The 18119-nt window shown below is 43.4% G+C and overlaps 2 protein-coding genes across 3 annotated transcripts in view; one reads left to right on the top strand and one right to left on the bottom strand.

Moving 5' to 3' along the window:
• Window positions 1-175: 175 nt before the first annotated feature.
• On the bottom strand, window positions 176-3750 carry GLRX2 (glutaredoxin 2). Of its 2 annotated transcripts, none has more exons than XM_080406982.1 (4): window positions 3651-3750; window positions 3053-3122; window positions 1431-1607; window positions 176-893 (listed from the first exon to the last, which is right to left on the bottom strand). In XM_080406982.1, the coding sequence occupies exons 1-4, from the start codon at window positions 3716-3718 to the stop codon at window positions 774-776; spliced, it is 435 nt and encodes a 144-aa protein (XP_080263108.1). In that variant the 5' UTR covers window positions 3719-3750; the 3' UTR covers window positions 176-773. The 2 variants fall into 2 exon arrangements, with proteins under 2 accessions (XP_080263108.1, XP_080263109.1); XM_080406983.1 differs by lacking the exon at window positions 3651-3750 and adding an exon at window positions 3256-3371.
• Window positions 3751-6414: 2664 nt separating this feature from the next.
• Window positions 6415-18119, top strand: part of CDC73 (cell division cycle 73) — a 109766-nt gene continuing 98061 nt past the window's right edge. Inside the window, exons 1-6 of the mRNA XM_080406974.1 lie at window positions 6415-6674; window positions 12164-12269; window positions 13259-13328; window positions 14345-14407; window positions 14494-14546; window positions 16340-16428. Coding sequence (XP_080263100.1) covers window positions 6544-6674; window positions 12164-12269; window positions 13259-13328; window positions 14345-14407; window positions 14494-14546; window positions 16340-16428 — 512 coding nt within the window. The 5' untranslated portion in view covers window positions 6415-6543. The remainder of the gene's footprint in view (window positions 6675-12163; window positions 12270-13258; window positions 13329-14344; window positions 14408-14493; window positions 14547-16339; window positions 16429-18119) is intronic.

The raw sequence follows: 18119 nt of genomic DNA, 5'->3' as shown, positions 1-18119 counted from the left end.
CTCATTTTCCTTTGTCTTAAATTTCATAATAATGCTGGATTGATCATAACATAGTCTATAGCTACATCATTTGGTAACAGAGCTGTCTGGCTCCCCTAGGAGGATATGCCCGAGTGACACTGTATAGACTGGCGCTTGGGAGTGCAGAGTACAGATGAAAGCAACTGACTACCTCTTGAAAGCTGCAAGAATCTTTATTCCATTTTCTGTAGCAAGTGGACATACAGTTTGGTAGCAAGGTGATAAGACACTGAAAGCTAAGGGACGTGGACATGCGCACAGCAGTATCACTACAAACTTGTTTTGCTTCATACTTGATCTTCATGATTACAGTTTGACATTCCAAGAAGAATTAAATTTAAAGGAACCATTAAACTGACTATTTATTGTACAAATAAACTTTCTGGAACAAAACCAGAAAGCGAAGTAATTTGCAGCAAAAAAAAATACAGGATTGTTCTCCTTGTCTATACTTCTTGGAAGCATAGTATCAGGATGTAATAGTGATGTCATTTTATTGCTATCTCACACTGAGAGCCCCGAGAGTTACACAACATTTTTTTCCCCACCAATCTGGGTGTGGTGAAGCTGAGGCAAGGACACCAAGTGATTGGCCGAGTCTGTCAAGTCAGTGTCAGACAGCGATCTCCAATTCCGAAATCTGTAATTTGAAGTTGTTGAGTCCAGCTGATGCAGTGTATGTTTGTCATCTTTAAATTTGTTTGGAAAATTCTGTTTATACAAAGGAAGACTAAGCTAAGCTAGATAGCTGTTCAGGATTTTCTTTTCCCTTGACACTGGTGAACTAATGGAAGCAGTTTGCCTTCCTCATGAAGCCTCTGAGTATCTGTAGCACCTCCAACAAAAGTCCCGTTGACAAACACTCTTGGGACCTACCAAGAAAATGAAAATTGCATTAGTTACTCCTTGGAAAAAGGATAAAAATCTAAGCAAGCCCACAGGGACTTTAGTATACACACAACAGTTATGTTCTTGTGCAGTGATACGAAATATACATACATAATTCATACATTTCCACAATATTTAGAGATGGGAAAATTTGTTTGCATGCCCCTTAAAAGCGGGATAAAGTCACTGTAGCAGAGATTGTAATAAACTAAAATAGAGTCAAGTGAAACTATAAAATTAAGAAATTACAAGATGTGTTAAACACAATGGATTAAATATACCTCTACAAATGAAAATAGACTTTATCTTAGTGGCAGTATGGAAAAGATCACCTCAGAGGGATAGCCAGAGTATCTCAAGAGAAAGAGATGGCACAGAACCCTTCTGCAGTACCTTGCCTTTAATTTAGGAGCTTGTATCCCAAGTTTACATGCCTCAAAAAAATGAAGAACTTGATATGGTCATAACCCATGAAGTGTAAGTTCTTAGTTTGCTTGTTACCTGTAAGAAAATATACTTACTGTTCTGCCACCAGTCATCTGTTCAAGAATGTCCTGGAGCTGACTTCCATTTGTATTCATGTCCAGTTCTACAGCTGTATAATTCACATTTATACTCTCAAAAAGGTTTTTTGCCATTTTGCAGTAGGGGCATGTTGATTTAGAGAAAATCACCACACAGTTTGCTGAAATCATGTCCTGTATGTTCAAAAGCATTCCAGTCAGTGTGCTTTGTTTTTAAGTCAGCGTATTGTAACAGTATCAAACAGCCATGAAAACAAATATACAAGTTACACTGCACAGAAGTTAAAAGTCTGCTATCATGGTAACAAATACAGGAAAATTACTCTTTGTAAAGGGCGTTCTGAGGTACTTTTTAACAGGGACAACTGAGGAGTTCCCAGCTGTGCTACAGCAATAGCTGGTGACTTTCGAAGGCTCTTCCAAAACACCATACTTAATTCTCATTTTTTTTAAGACCAAATGAAAAGCTTGTAAGTTTTCCCTGTTTCTATTGTACAGCCACAAGAATCTTAAGGCAAGGAATGAACTATTTTTTAAAAACAAGGAGCAGACAGCAATGAATTCTATCAAGGTATCTGTTAAGAAGATACCATCACCTGAATGGTGGGTGCAAAACATACCTCAGGTTTGTTCTGAAGACCTCTATCGTGGCCTAGCAGCTCCTTTAGGAATGCATCCCATACTTTCACATCAGAATAGAAACTGCTTTGTACACAACCACCAAGAAAATCAGGCTCTCGGCCTCAAAAAGTGCAGCTGCACTTGACCAGATCCCAAAGAGCATCCGCACACAAGTGCAGTAGGCAGAACTACATGGAAGACGGTGACTTCTCCCATTCTGCTTAAGCTTTTAAAAGGTTTCAGCAAAAGGTATACTCTACTCTTTGAATAGAACACCTGGAATCGGTTAAAACTTAATATCTAACTTTCAGGAATGTTATGGTCTTGTGGGAGCAGAGAAACAGAGGCAAGCTGGCACCGACAATCTCTACCAGAAGCACTGCTGGCACCCACGAAGCCGTGTGACCTGCGCTTTACTCTGAAAGTGAGTGGAATGACGGTGGAGCACATGGTACGACAGCCACGCAACGGTGCCAACCCCGAGCCCTCTTTTGCTCTGCAGCCACAGACCTACGGCCTGCCAGACAAGCGGCATTCTCCTTGAAGTATTTAGTGCGGCTTTCTGGGTCCGTAAGGCAAATGGGACGTGCCGGTGGCAAGCAGAGTGACAAAAAGGGGTTCTGAACACGAAAAAGAAATGCTCCTATTACTTTACTGTAAATTCAAGGCAATTTCAGGCTGTTTGGTAAATTTGTTTTAAATACCAACTTACTTTTCAAATATTTACTTTACTTGATATACGTCATTTTACAAGGTTTAATTCCCAATATTGACAGCAGTACTAAATTTTGAATACAGGTCTGAAAAAAACTAACATGGCACAGCCTGGGAAGATCAACTTCCAGGGCTGGGGGTAAACAATGCTGCCACTATCACATGGTAAAGGTAAGAACCAGGTCCAACGTGCAGAACTCTTTGCAGAATTTCTTTGTATATACAGCTTTTAAGTAACTGTGGCTTTTAAACATGTTGAAAACAAATATTGTGTAAACAGTTACCTGTATGTGATTGACAGCAGCATCATGAGACAATCCTACAGAAGCAGGCAGACTGTTCCCCATTCTAAAACTAAAAAGAAATCAATGTCAGATATTTGAGTTTTCAAACAAATGACACGGTTTACAGTTCACAAAATAAAGGTTGCCTTTATCCTGTGTCAGTTAAACATTTAATGTCATTTCTCCATTACATGTTAACTCACTTCAGCCCCAATACCCCCAGCCGCAGCGGTTCTGACATGCCTGCAGGATGACGAGCATAGAGACGTTGCAGGCCGCAGTAACCAAAACGGCCGCCTTCACAAGCAAAATACACCTTTTTTTTTTTTTTTTTTCTTCTAATCAAGCGTTAAATCCCACACCGGTCCGGGCCCAGCGTCCCAGCGCGGCCCTAACAGAAGCTCTACCAGAAGGGGCCACGCTGGCTTCCAGCGCAGCAGCGGGGTCCACCGCCGTGCTACTCCGCGGCCTGCACGGCCCGCCGGGCTCCCCACCCCACCCCGGGCGGCCCCTGCCGCGCCGCGCCGCGCCGCTCCCCGGCCCCGCGTCCCGAGGGCACGAAGGCGAAAGCGGCCCGGTCCCCGCCGCCGACACCCACCGGCCGGGCCCCCCGCGCCGCCCCAGCGCCAGCGCCGCCGCCCGCCGCAGCGCCCCCTGCAGGGCCATGCCGCCGGCAGGAAGGGGCGGGGCGCCGCCGCAGTCCTCACGGCGGTCCGGCACGGCCGCAGGCCCCGTCCCCGCCCCCGCGGGCTGCCCGCCGCGCGCCCGGTGGCCGGAGCGGGGAGCGGCCCGGCCCGGCCCGGCGGGGCGGCAGCGGCGCCCGGCAGCACTGCTGTGGGGGGGACCCCGGTGCTAAAGGTGTCGGCGGGGCCTGCGCCCCGCCAGGTGTGAGGCTCGGCGCGCTGCTGCCGCGGCCTGTCTGGCTGTGCCTGCTCCCGGCGGGCGGGACGGCTCGGGCGCGGCGGGTGCCGGCAGCGGGCACTCACGCTCGCTGAGTGCTTCGCCGACCCCGGAACACGTGGGACGGTTCTAGTGACTCCCGGAAAATCCATTCCCTCGTCCTAAAGGATTAACGTGCCGGGAGGTTTTACTTCGTGCGAGCGTGCTGGGGTTTTCTCGCCTCGGCCCGCCCGGGAAGCGCGTTCCGCGCCCCCCCCCCCCGGAGCTCGCTGCGGGGGCTGGCACACCTGTACCCCTGCCACACACCTGGTGTCACCGAGCCGTGTCCCTGGTCCAGCGTAGCTGCTCGATAACCTCTCAGTCTCCCGGCGAGGACCTAGATGGCAGTTTCAGCACTGCAGAACCCTCTCTGCCCCTCTTTGCTGGGCAGGGGTGCGGAGCGGTGCCCTGGATCACTGCTCTGTAGCCAGTTCCACGGTTTAGAAAACAGTGTGGGGAAATCAGCTAACGCGTGCTGACTTGGTCTTGTTCATGTGCCTATAAAAATGAACACAGCGTATTCAGACACAGAATGTCTCACTCCTCCTGCATTATAAGACTTAACAATCTTTCCTGATGTTATTAATCGTAATGGAGTTACCTATGATGTAAAATTGCCAAACCTTGTTTTACAATTTGTATTTCATGTCAGACAAATCATCGGTATAACCTGTCAGACTACAGCTCTGTGTAAACCTGTCATAAAATGCAATCGAAAGATTGCACCTATGCGATATACTTTCATCTTACTGAATGGTAACATGCTTTCTCATTTCAGGTAATGATTTTCCAGCCTAATCGGTGACAAAACTGATGAACAAAACTGAAAACAGTACCTAATGCCATATGAAAATTGTTGCTCTGACATCTCTTATCAAGTCCTGATCTGGTGATAAAAATAATGGTTAATAATCTCACTGTGTTCCCCAAAGCCAATCTGTGGGAAATATTTTGTAAACTCGCAACAGGAACTTATAATGAGGGCATCCTTAAATGAAAAAAGCAAGCCCAAACTGCAACATTCTCTTGAAACATGAAAATAAACCCTGTTGCATCTGATGACGTGCTGCTTCATTTGCTGCTTACTGAGCACACACCACAGCATAGCTTAAAATGAATTTTTTCTGTGTCTTGTAACAACGTTACTTTGTAACTTGCTGAAGAAAGTATCGTTTGTATTCTTGCAGATGAATGGGATGTGTTGCCTAAGGGGCAACGTTGGTTTAGGTGATGCAGCGCGGCTTTTTGGATGAGATGTAAAACCAGCTCTTGGCCCATTGGAAGCATTTCAAGTTCTGCTTCAATTTTTTATCAGCTGTAGGTCCAGCAGTTGTTCCAGCTCCAGCCTGGCAAATAGTATTCTGTTAATTCATTATGGTTTCGTCTCCTAAAGAATAATAGCAATTGAAAAATAAATACCGCGAGTGATTGGTATAATATGTCATGTGTTGTAGTATGTTTGTGTATTTAGACTATTTTGACACTATATGTGAAATGTTATAAATATACCTGCGATACTCAGCGTGCTGCGTAGCTCTGACATGAGTGGTGGTACCACCAACATCTCACAACAGGAGATTGTATAAACTGTTGGCTTTTAATCTGTGTTGTTGGTCTTAGTATGTGCTACATATGGGAAGAAAAATGGTGCGATTTTGCCTGTTGCAGATTTACATTGGGATGGCATTTTCTGCCAGCCTTGAAAAGCGTTAAGACAACTTTGAGCACCAAAGATTAGAACGAGCCATTGCGAGGGCTTTCTGCCAGGCCTGAAATCGCAGGAACTGGTGTTCCACGGGGGATGCCAGCAGGGCTCAGCGGGCAAGCGCTTCGCCTGCACTGTTTGTGTGCTGGAGCAGCAGGGCTTGACCCGGGACAGCGGGAGAGCGCGGTGAGGCTGGGCAGTGCGGCCTGCGCCCGGGCAGTGCGGCCTGCGCCCCGGCCCTGCTGCTGCTGCTGCTCCAGCTGCGGAACCAAGAAACCCTTCCCAGTTACTTGTGCTGCTGCCGATTTTGACGGCTGATTCTTCTCAGAATCAAACCGCATCTTTGTGATTGATGAAGCAGAGATTTTTGTGTTTGGTTTTTCAGGCCTTTTTTTTTTTTTCTCCTTTTCCCCATTCACAGCCAGGCCCCAGCAGATTTTCTTCCCCCTGCACAGCGTGCGGGGCTCTTTGGGGAGTCCTTGCCCCGTGCTGCTACGGGCGGGAGGGGGCTCCGGCGGCCCCGGTGAAAAGCCCCTCAGCCGGGACGCGGCACCTCCTGCGCCGGCCACAGCCGGGCCCGGCCGGTGGGCAGCGGGACGGGGCCCATCGCCAGGCCGAGCCGCCCCGGGGCGCTGAGGGCCGCCGCGCGCCGCGGGAGCTGGCGGCCGGAGGGCGGGGCCGCGCGGCTCCATGGCGACGGGTTCGGCGTCGCCCCCTGTAGGCGGTGGCGCGGGTGGCGGTGCTCAGGCGTTCGCGACGGGCAGCCCGGGGCCTAGCGGCGGGGTCCTGGCGCGGCTGGCGGAGGGGCCGGAGCGGAGCGGCGGCGGCCGGCGGCTCCGGAGCGAAGATGGCGGACGTGCTGAGCGTGCTGCGGCAGTACAACACGCAGAAGAAGGAGATCGTGGTGAAGGGCGACGAGGTGATTTTCGGCGAGTTCTCCTGGCCCAAGAACGTCAAGACCAACTATGTCATCTGGGGGTGAGCGGCGGGGCCGGGGCGGGCGGCCGCCGGCCGGGGGAGGGGCCGGCCGGGGGGGCGCGGGGAGAAGTTGCCCCGAAGTTGCGGGGGAGCGCCCGGGGGGCCCCGGCGGCCCGCTGCGGGGAGCGAGGCCCGGCCTGGCCGCCGCCTCCCGCAGGGCCCCTCGGCGGCGCCAGCCGCCGCCTCTCCGCCCCGGCGCGGGGTCCCGGCGGAGCGGCTGTCCGGGCGGGCTCGCCTCGGGCCGGGCCTGCCTCCTCTGCGCTCCCGGCCGGGCACGAAGGGCTGGCGGCTCCTCCGGGAGGGCCCCCGGAACCCGGCCGGCGGCCCTGCCCTGGGCCGGCGGGACCACGGGGCCGGGACGAGGCCTGTCGTTGCGGCCCGAGGGGAGGCGGCGGGGCGGCTGTGCGGGCTGCGGCGGGGAGATGGCGGCAGGCGGCGCCTCCAAGTTTTTCGGGGGGTTGGGCGAAAACGGGCGGCACGTACTTAGTGCCTGCCTTCAGCCGGGCTGCTGCTCTGCCCCGGGAGCTTTGTCCGGCTGCGGGGAAGCCAGCGAGGCCCGCAGCGGCGTCCCGCTGTGGCGATCTGGGGCCGTGCGGACCTGTGCCGGGCCCCTCAGCCCGCTCCCGGCCCGAGCGCTGGCAGCCGCCGAGTTGTCCTTATTGCTGTAAACAAGTAGGGATAGCGTTCCTGTTGCGTGAAAGATTTTTTTAAAAAGGTGCAGTGCTTATTTTCAGAAAACCTTCAGAAAATGAGGTTTTGTACCTGTTGATTTTTCTGGTACAGTGTGTATTGCTTGTGACACAAGGGAGTTCTTTCATCTGAATTTAGGAGCTGCTTGCTTTTAATGTCCTGACTAGAAGGATTTCAATGAATCTCTTTTAAATCCAAGAGAAGAAAATTGCTTATTGTTAAGTATCAGATAGAGAACGTTTCAGGAACTGATCAAAGCCAGTACATTATCCTGTGAAGCTGGATGGAAAAACAGGAGAACCAGCAGGTTTGTCAGAAACCCCCTTGTAGTTCAGTCTATGACCAGGGATGGCTTTTTTTTTAAAAAGCTTTTATAGTTATGATATGAATATTAGTATTGATCCAATGTCCTTATTTCTAGTTTGAGAGAGAAAGGAAAGAAACCTGTGTTTGTGAACTTGTAGACAGATATATATTTTTTTAACTGGCTTTACTTTGCACTCTTTTTAAAACTAGAAATATGCTATTTCATTACCTATTTTAAGCTTTCAGAAACCAATTTGGGATGTATTTGCTCTGCCTGGCAGAAGTGGGGGATACTGGTGGCTAGACTGAAGCGGAAGGAAAATACTTGGATAGACAGTTAAGTTCTGAAGTTCTTGAAAATTCTTAGTTCTATTTTTGCTGAGCAACTGCATAGAGAATTGCAGTGGTTTCCTTGCTACAAGTTTCTTTTCCCGAGCAGTAACAAGTAACCTTTAAGTAGACACAGTTTTCATTGCTCTTCTGTAGGGAACAGAGAAACTGATAATGCCACCCTAACTCTGCTACTGCCTCAGAGACCTTGAATTAGGCCTAGAAATTGTGAACAAAGTACAAAAAGACCAGCAGCTGGAGATGAAAACTTCATTATGTACATTCAGGCAGCTTTATCTTCATTGTCAAGAAGGAGCTGTGTGAACAGAAGACGCTAGACAGAACAGCAGCAGTAACCTTGTAATGGCTGATTGTGTCCTCAATCCTTGTGATAAACGTGTTGTAGGATTTGGAGGGTGTGGATTGGTTGGTTTGAAGTTAGTAAATGTTGGTTTAGACCAGTGGCTTCTGAACTTTTTGCAGCATCAGACTGCTGTCAGTTCACAACATTTCTTGTGAACCCTGGTGGAGTTATAGATGTCTAGTCTTTACATGGAAGACACTGTAAAAATGAGACCAGTTCTGCAAGCCAAGGCCAGTAGCTTTGGCACCACAGTTTAGGATCTGTTAATTTAAGTAATTGCCAGACTTATGTAGGGACTTTGAGAAACAATTTTAAAAACTTAAGATTCGAAAACTTTTTTTATTCAGGTCACTTTGCAGGATCCAAACTGTGCTTGCACTGAGCAGTTGTTAGTGGCTTAGTTTTTTGTGAAGCAAATCTTGACTTTCGTTTTAGATGTCCACAGCACGGTTGCTGTAACTGCATCTCTGCTGCCAGTCTGGAGAGAGTAATGAAAGTCCGAGCAGCCGTGGTGGTGGCATTCCGTCCCTGCTAGAATTAGAAGTAGTCCCACTAGACATTTAACACTGTGGCTCCTTAAGCAGCCAGGCTGGCAGAAGTTGGCAGCGCTGCCCTGCACTGCCTTCTCTCTGTGCTAGCACAAGTGTCAGCCAAACAATGAATCCGTCTGAGGAACTAAGCCAAGTTAAAAGTAACCCGGGGTGGGGGGGTGGGGAAAGCAGAAATTAATTTTGATCCAGGTTAGTTTCCAGATAATAATTATATGAATACCCCTGCTGGCACATGAGGAAGGCTAGATTGTCTAAGATTGTTTTGTGTGCTTTGAGCTAAGGGCTGATCTGTGGCCCCTTAAGAGTGATTGTAGAATCTATTTCTAAACCAAAGGAAGGAACCAATCTAACAGAGAAACTAACTTGCTTTGTTTACCCAGCAGAGGGTTTGTATGCACAGCTGAGAAGTTTTTAAACAGTGAGAAGCTGGTCATGGGTATTGTAATTTGTGTGATACTCTGCATGCCTAGTCTTGTATTTATAAAGATCACTGCTTTCTTTTGTGGATGAGACACAGGCCTTTAGTACCTCTGTAAAATTTCATGCTTTGAAACATGAAAGAGAAAATAAAGCAGTTAAAAATTAATAAACTCCTGGCACCCACAGTTTGAGGGTGAATGGATGAACAGGAAATAAATTTCTGGTGTTAAAAGCAAGCAGGTGGAACTTTCTTTCTTGCATTATGTAAATTTTTTTAAGCTGTAGGTTTGTGGGTTTTTTTATAAGAGATATAGTTTTTAATAAACATTACAGAAAAAATACAAGTACTGGACTTTTTAAGGTTGAATCTTAAGATTTTGATTTTTTTCTTTCAGTAATCAGTGTCATTGCTAAACATGGGAAATAAGAAACAATTGTAAATTGAATGAAGTGAGCTACCTTCAGATCAGCTTGCTTTTGGTTCTCTGAGAAGGTTCTTTCTGTCTGGAAAACCTGTAAGAAATACAAACTGGTGCTGAAATGTCAGTTTAGACTTAGATTTTCTCCTTGCGTACAGCTGGTTGTCTGTCTGATACTGTTCCTTTAAAGTGCAATATCTCGCCCCCCTAATAAAACATCTTCTTAGACCCATAATGAGCATGGGGATTTCTTGTGTGTGTGGTTTTAAGTGATGAAGTACCAGCTGTGCCCTGCCGAGCTTTGGCAGTGCCTGTGGCTGTATAATACTGTATTTTCAAATTAATAAATAACCCTTCAGTACTTGTTTTCCAAATGATGCAATTTATTGCTAAATATTGCTAAAAACCTGAGTAGATGACGACCTGGACTTTTTATGCAATGTTCAATGGGTATGGCGCACTTCAAAGAAATAATGAGTTATTCTGAAGTGAGGTAATCTAAAATGTTTGTTTTAAAATGAAGTGGCAACTGTATCATGTGACATAGACTTCAGAGCCAAGTCTATACCGAGGAAGCTTTTGTTTCTACCAGTGCTCTGAACATGTTTAGATACCAGCAGCGAAACAGGGAAGTGCGCAAACACTTCTTTGCTGAGGAATCCAGTTCTGTTGGCCCTAATGGTGAAACCAACTTTTGGCTTTTTAGCAGTTGACAGATACTATGTGTCTTACCTTTTCTCTTCAGCAACAAAATGTCATGTGCACCTGCAGATCATGCAGGCTAAGTTTTCGGAAGGAAGGAACGGGGATAGAAAGATTCTTTTTCCTCTTCTTCTCACTGTATGTTCAATCACTTTTTTCTGCATGTTATTCGTGTATTGGTTTTCTTAGGCATCATTGTGAAAGTAATGTTTTCAGCCTTACTGCTAGTGATGAGTTCTGAACAGATTACTGGACACTTTAAGTCTAGATAAATTTAGGAAAGTAATTGCACAAAAAGCGGTACTGGCATTATATCTGCAGTATGGAGAAAACAGACGTACTGCTGTTGTGTTTAGTTGCTGTTTGTGTAGCTCTTTTAGGGTCAAAGTGGGTTTTTTTATTATTTCCTCTCCCTTCCCCCAGTGTGGTTGGCACTTTCGTGATGTGTGTTTCGATACTGATGGTAACCCATTAGTAAAGCTGCTGCACTTGGAAGGAAAACTCCTTCTTATGGTTTTAATGGAAGTCTTTCTTCTTTCTCTGGTTTCATTAGAATTCTGTGCCAGTCTTAAGTTTTACAGTTTTGGCCTGGTTGTTTGGTGGATCATCTTCCTCAGGCTTTGAGGTGAGCTGGCTGATTGGGGATGGGAGCTGGGCAGTGTGGAGGAGCCCTGTCCTGCTTGGAGCTGGGTCTGGCAGGTCCCAAGCCTGCGCCGTGGAATCCCTGGTCTCCTTGATTTCCTGGTCCGGCTGAGGGCTGTGAAACTGATGGAAAGGTCAGTTTCTCAGAGAGGATGAAGTATTTGGGAAGCAGGCTTTGTTTTGAAACTGGAACAGGCATTGCTTCCTCTACAGAATTGTCTGGTGACAGCATGAAGGTGTGGACCTGCGTGAGGGGGAATCAAGTTCGAAGCACGTGGAACCAAGCTAAAACTCTGGGTTTTGTTGGGCCTTGTTTTTTGTTAGTGGTTCTCTTTTTTTAATTCTTACACAGAGCACATTCCTTTTTAGACTTAAAAGGCATCTTCTTCAAACAGGTTGTTTTGAAGTTGAGGTGTAACTTGATGCTGTCGTGTTGCTCTGAAGTGATCTGACTTCAGTATTCCCATTGTGATTTTGTAGTCCACTTTGGTTTTGCTAGTTCTGTGTGCAATTACTTTCTGCTCACTCCTTATCTTGACCTTTTGGTACCATTTTGAACTTTTTACTCTCTAGACTTCATGGAATTTATGTATTCCAAATTCTTTACTGTGCTTTCTCTAGTGGTGAAAATTCTGTCCCATTATACCTGAAGAGTACATCATAATACCTTTTTTTTTTCAGTTGCATTTCAGTTACGTTCCTCTAGCTGTCCCAGATAAGGTGGACTTTTCCTTTGCTGATCAGAATAAATGTTTGAGATATGGGAGAATGTGTTCTTAAAGTTTCCCGAGTCTTGCTGCTTGTATATTTTACAACCCTTCCAGCTCTTATTTTGGACAGTTTTTATAATTTGTTCAGTAAAGAGGCTGGAAGAATAAATATCCCTCTCTCATATTTGTTAACACAACTGATAGTTCACTAGTTTTGCAATAGCCTGATAATAATATTACTGCTTGCTTTTTGAACTCTCATCTGGAGAGAAAAGAGAACTTTGCTACAAAAGTGTGTGCATGAGACAGAGACGGAGATGTTAAATGTTAAAATCTTTCTTTCATGATTTTACAGGACAGGGAAAGAGGGCCAGCCCAGGGAATACTACACTTTGGATTCTATCTTGTTCCTGCTCAATAATGTGCACCTTTCGCATCCTGTCTATGTCCGCCGTGCTGCAGTAAGTAGACCATATTTTATTTTGTTTTGTTTGTGTTAAGTAATAAGTACTTAGTTATTTTCAGGGAATGACAGTAACATTTCAGTGTATGAATTTGGCTGGGGAAAGGAGAAAAGATACACAACAAAGTGCGTGTGTGTTTGAAAAGGAACATGCCTACATAGACATCAAATGACAGTCCCTATCAAGGTGGAATATTTTTCTTGACAATTCACTTCCTAACAGATTATCCCTTCAAACCACCAGGTTGCATTTAGAGGAAGAGTCTGTCACCCAAATATTAACAGTAATGGCAGCGTTTCTTTTGACACTACAGTCACAGTTGTCTCCAGCACTATTTCAAAAGTATTTTTGTCCATCTGTTCTCTGTGTGATCCCAATCTTGATGATCCTTTAGTGGCTGAGATTGCAAGCAGCTACAAAACAGAGAAAAATACAGCAGGGTAGCTTTGCAGCAGAATCAGAAGTATGTAATCTAATTAAAGAATGTATTGAATAAGCTCTACAAATAAAAATAGGGAAACTCTGAAAGAGTGTGTTTTTTGATTTCCATTTGACTGCTTTTTATGAGCCTGTGCTTCATCTTCCTCCATGCCACACGGTTACCTGATATAGCAGTGCTGCGTGTTATACATAATTGGAACAACAAAACTGAAATACTAGATTTCTGTGTACCAGCACTGACTCCTGGCAGAGAAGCACATATGTTAAAAGGTGGTTCTTAATCTTATTTGCAAGTTTTGATGTGATGGAGGAAAATGACTGTCCTCTCTTTCAGTTTTATTGCAGAAAACATTTTGTTTTGTGTAGCTGAACAATGTCTAGGAAGTAATTGCATTTTTAAGCTTGATGGTTATGCTTTCTTGGGAGGCAGGACATGTGTTGCTGTATTTGTGTGAATTGAGTAGTTTTCAATAAAAGTGGAAAATGTTGAGCAAGAGACTTTCTGAGGGAATAATGGTTTAATGTCAAGTTTGCTGTTTTTTCAGACTGAAAACATTCCTGTGGTAAGAAGACCTGATAGGAAAGACTTGCTTGCATACTTAAATGGAGAAACATGTGAGTGATGCTTTTTTTAAATTTAGACACTTAGTGCACTCTGTTGCTTCATATTTATGGCACAAATGAGGGGTAGGAGGGGAAGGATGGTTAATGGTGGTCAATTTGCAGCTTAACTGAATGTGTTCAGACTTCTCAAATGAAGTTAGTATTTGTTTTATTTTTTTGTTGTTGTTGTGAACTTCATTATTTTTATTGCATTTAGCAGCTGCATTCCTACATGCATGTTTAGAAGTGAGCTACTTTTTTATTATTGTTTATTGTGTGTAACATCTTTTGGTCAATAGTTACGTGTTAGAATGCTTAAACTTGTATTTTTTTCTTCTCTAGACTGTGGGAAACTTTCGGTAGTGCATTGATCTTGATGTAATAAGTGTGTGGGTTAAAATCTTCAGTAAAATATTTCAAACCACTGCTTTGTCAGCCTGGCAGATTTGCCTAGTATTCCATCATTTTAAAATTTTGTTAACAATAGTCAGAGAAAAGAGGTTTCTCTGAAAGATAATTATGGCTTACTTTTGTAAGTTACTCTGTTTTGTAGGTGGTCTTAGAATTTTAAGAATACTGGAACATGAGATTATTTCTGTAATATGAGCAGTAAACCATTTTTTAGGTATGTATTTTAAACAACCAGGAGGTTGTCTTTATTGCAAAACCTAGACAAATTAATAGATCTTGATTCCAGGTTATAAAGAAATCATCTTTGACTCTGTTTTCTTTTATGTGTTGTATACATAGAATCACTGACTAATTTATATTGGAAGGGACTTCAGGAGGTTATCTGGTTCAGTCTTCTTTTCAAAGAAGGGCCAAATGACCCTGACTGCAACCTGATCTAACTTCATATTCAATCAGGCTCTGAATATCTGCAGTTACAGTGTTTGACACTGTCTTTGCTACCTAATATCTAGTTAGAATTTCCATTCTTGCAATTTGTCTGTTGTCCTCCTTCCTTTCATATTTAAATACTTTTTCAAATCTTTCGTACTTAAGTGAAATGTTGTGTTTGATTACAGCAACCTCCTCAAGCATAGACAGAAGTGCTCCACTTGAAATTGGTCTTCAACGGTCCACTCAAGGTACGGTTTAACTAAAAAATAACTGAGGTTTATTTTATGAAACTCTACTACAATCTTGCATTTTTAATGTCTTTTTTTTCTTGTAGTTAAAAGAGCAGCAGATGAAATATTAGCAGAAGCAAAGAAACCAAGAATAGAGGTAATGACTGTCATCAATACAAAATGGGGGTGGTGGTAAATTATAGTATATATCTGTTATTGTAGCAGTTCAGTTCGGTACCTGTCCTCTGGGTCCACACAGCACTTGTGTTAGTGTGAACACAAACTGGAAGGAGTTAAATTTGAAGCCTGTGATTTAGACTTGGAATTGTAGTTGCTAGATAAGTGTTGTAGTATGAAAGGGCAAAGCTTGACCACGTATCTGTAAGTACCTGTTGTATTATAATTGTCTGCTAAGAGCTAGGGCATTGGAATAAAAGTGCTGTTTAATGACTTGTTACAGTTATTTGCCATCCATCAGTTGGCATTAAACTTAAATGCCAGTCTTATCCCCATCGATGGATACTTTTTTGTTTTACCTACTGTTTTAGTCCCTTTATAGCAGTATATGAAACTCCCAGTGATTACTATCATCTGAAGCTCTGTCTTAATCAATTAATGTAAGTGTATTTTCACAAGTGTCTCTTGAACAGAAGCAATGTGTCTAGTTATTGCACACATTGTATTACTTAACTCTAGTTTTAAAAACTGACTTACTGTTTTTCCTGATATATTTTTTTTAAACTATGTTCATCCAGTTGTCTCCTCTGTGAGGTATTATAAATCTGGCTGTATAGATAGCCTTAGAGTACTAAGGCTTTAGATTTCTTCTTAGAAGGGTTATCAAAATACATAAATTCCTTTATTAAAAAGTTGGATTTCAACATGTTTGTGCTTAGTTATAACTGCATAAGAACAAAAAAACCTTTATGTGTTCTTAATGGCACACGAACAGATGACTGCTGCGAGATGACCTTTTGGTGATCTATAGATTTTTGTTCTACATTATCCTATGTGGTTGTGATGCCAGTATGTTTGAAACTGTAGATCTTCACTATCGTAATCTGGAGAATCAAGAATTTTGCATATGAGCCTAATGAGCTTATGGCTGTCTTCTTTTTTGTTTCTTTGCTGCTCCAGTAGCTCAGAGTCTGTAAAATCTCTTAAGTTATGTGGAGATCATTTCTGTGTAGGGCTTCCAGGTCTCTCTTGATACATGGGCATGGTTTTGCTGTGCTTCAGCCTTTCCGAACAGACTTCTAGTGATAGGATAGGCTTGAAGCTGATTTAAGTTTTGTGGGGGAATAAGACTGATCAAACACAAGTGGTAGCAGCAGTACCAGAAGCTGAGAAGATGGCATAAAATTACATCTCTCTGCTGCTTTCTCAAATTACATGTCTGTCTCAAACATGGTATGAGTTACTAGATGCTTCTTTACTCAGGACTTTTTTTTTTTTTTTAATATATTCACTAGGAATGCCATTTATAAAAGTTTTGTGTCAAGATAAAAGTTCTGAGCTTTTTTTCTTCTTTAAAAATGTCACTGATTAAATAAATATCTGGCAAATCTGAGTGTCCAACAAATTTACCTGTGAATATGTATGTGTGTATATGTATTGACATACCTGAATGTGTGCGTTCTTTGCCAGCTGTAAGGTTTCTGATTTTTCTGTTGTTCTCAGTTGTTCTCTGAGCAAGGCTTTTTATGAGGGAATGCTAGTTTCCTTTTAATTTTTCTAATTATACTTCGTGGCTCTTGAGAGGAGATTTCCAATAGTTGTACAGTTAATGCTAGTGCATAGATCAAAACTAATTGGAAATGTAGATTGTCCTTCCAAATGTATTAAAAAAGAAAAAGAATCTGCATGGCTTTAATTCTAGTTGTATTTATTTTTATAAAGAGAATGCACAAAATACTAAATGTTACAGTTAAACATTACTGTTACTGCTAGGATGAAGAGTGCGTGCGTCTTGACAAGGAGCGGTTGGCAGCTCGGTTGGAAGGACATAAAGAAGGTATCGTGCAAACAGAGCAGATCAGGTAGGAATAATTATTCTTATGGATAATGCTGAATTAAAGGAATGATAACTATTCTTTTGCTATTCAAGGCAGCCAGTTTTACTTCTGTCCAGCAGCTCTCAGTGGAAGTCTCTCTCCCTTAGGTGCTATCAGTAGTAATGTCTGAGGAGGCAGAACGTCATGCCTAATCAGACTCCTGTTCTTGAGTGGAAGGTCAGCTGTCACTGCGTGAGATTTGGTTTGTTTTCGGAAGTGAGCAGACAGTTGTCTCTTCCTCCTACCAAGTCTGCCATTATGTTTATTTAAAGCAGTCGGATACAATGAGCAGAACTGCAAGGGGGAGCTGATTATCTCTATTCCAGAAAAAAATATCTTGTATTGAGGAACATCTTGTATGCAAAAGGAAGAGAACATTGTGGGAGTAGATCAAAGGGTAACACAGCCTCTGACTCCACAGAGGTGAGCTGCCTGCCTCCAAAGAGGCAGTAAGCACCAGAGAATAATGCACTGTCATTGCTGTAAGTAGTAATCTGTGTTCAGGTGCTTAAAAACTCGCCCATCACCTTTCCTCTTCCGTTGTATCCATCCAGAACTTTGCATGGGATGACAGCTGATTTTGAGTCTTGCAACATATCTTCCCAATGCCAAGCAGAGAGGAAATGAAATTCTTCCAACATCTTGTTGATGCTAAGGATCTCGGGCTTAGTACAATATCAGACTCTAATAGCTCATTTTCAAACACCGGAGTTCAGAAGTCTGAAAGTAAAGGTAGCTTCTTAATTTCTTTAGAGTGTCAGCTCCCATAATGTGAAATGGGAGTCATGCTTCCTGCAGTTAAGGTGTAGGAGTATGAATTGTCTGCACTGGATTTTGCAGTTAAGTAGTTTCACTTGATTGACTGCGTTCTTGAGACATTTATCTCTTGAGTGTAAACAATACTATGAATGCTTGTCTGTCCTTTACTGGGATTAAATGTAACAGCCTGTCAACGATTAATATAGCAGAGTTTAGGCATTTGTAGAATCCATAATTACCCTAACCACATGAAAAATAAGTATTTGAATGACTTCTTTCTCTCTGCCTCTTGTGTAGGTGTACTTTAAAGGAAACTATAGCAAAAAAAAAATATTGTCAGACCTGACTTAAAATGAGACAGTCTAAGGATCAAAAAAATCAGAGTATGCACATTGTTTTGTATAAACTAATAATCTGGATACTAGCTTGAGTGTATCACAGTTTCATTTTGGAGTTGTGAGATGATGCAGTGGGGATTACTGAGTGTTATTAGGAATGACTTTGTGTTGTGTATTTATGGATTTATTTTTTTTAATGTTGAATGTGAAAGACTGATTTTTTTTAAAAAAGTGCAAATAACATTTACAGGCAGTGAGTTGGAACTCGAACAAAGTAACCACAGTGACAAGCACCAACAGCAACACAAAAGAAGCTCCCTTTCCAGTAGCTTAGTTGTTAAAGGAGAACACTTCACAACTGGTACTCGTTGTATTAATTTTTCAGTGTAATCTTAAACAAAAAAATCACGTAAAGTTGAATTGGGTATGTACAGTTAGGATTGTGCAATTCAGTCCTTTTTTATTTTTTTTCTTCAGCTCACCTGCAAAACAATAGGGCTCACTGTTTGGCAACCAAATTCTGTGTTTGCAATTAAAAGCAAACAGATAAAGATGTTGCACTCTTGGACTGAACTGAGC

Source organism: Falco punctatus (assembly GCF_963210335.1).
Source record: "Falco punctatus genome assembly, chromosome: 11".
Lineage (NCBI taxonomy): Eukaryota > Metazoa > Chordata > Aves > Falconiformes > Falconidae > Falco > Falco punctatus.
Note: the sequence above shows the minus strand (reverse complement) of the source record. Positions and strands in the feature narration are given on the sequence as shown.

Excerpts from the sequence above, each read along its gene's own strand:
- GLRX2 (XM_080406982.1), bottom strand. The coding sequence starts at position 3,718 with ATGGCCCTGCAGGGGGCGCTGCGGCGGGCGGCGGCGCTGGCGCTGGGG. Across the intron at positions 1,608-3,052 it reads CTGCTGTCAATCACATACAG|GACATGATTTCAGCAAACTG; the intron begins GTAACTGTTTAC and ends TTGAACATACAG. Across the intron at positions 894-1,430 it reads AGATGACTGGTGGCAGAACA|GTCCCAAGAGTGTTTGTCAA; the intron begins GTAAGTATATTT and ends TTTTCTTGGTAG.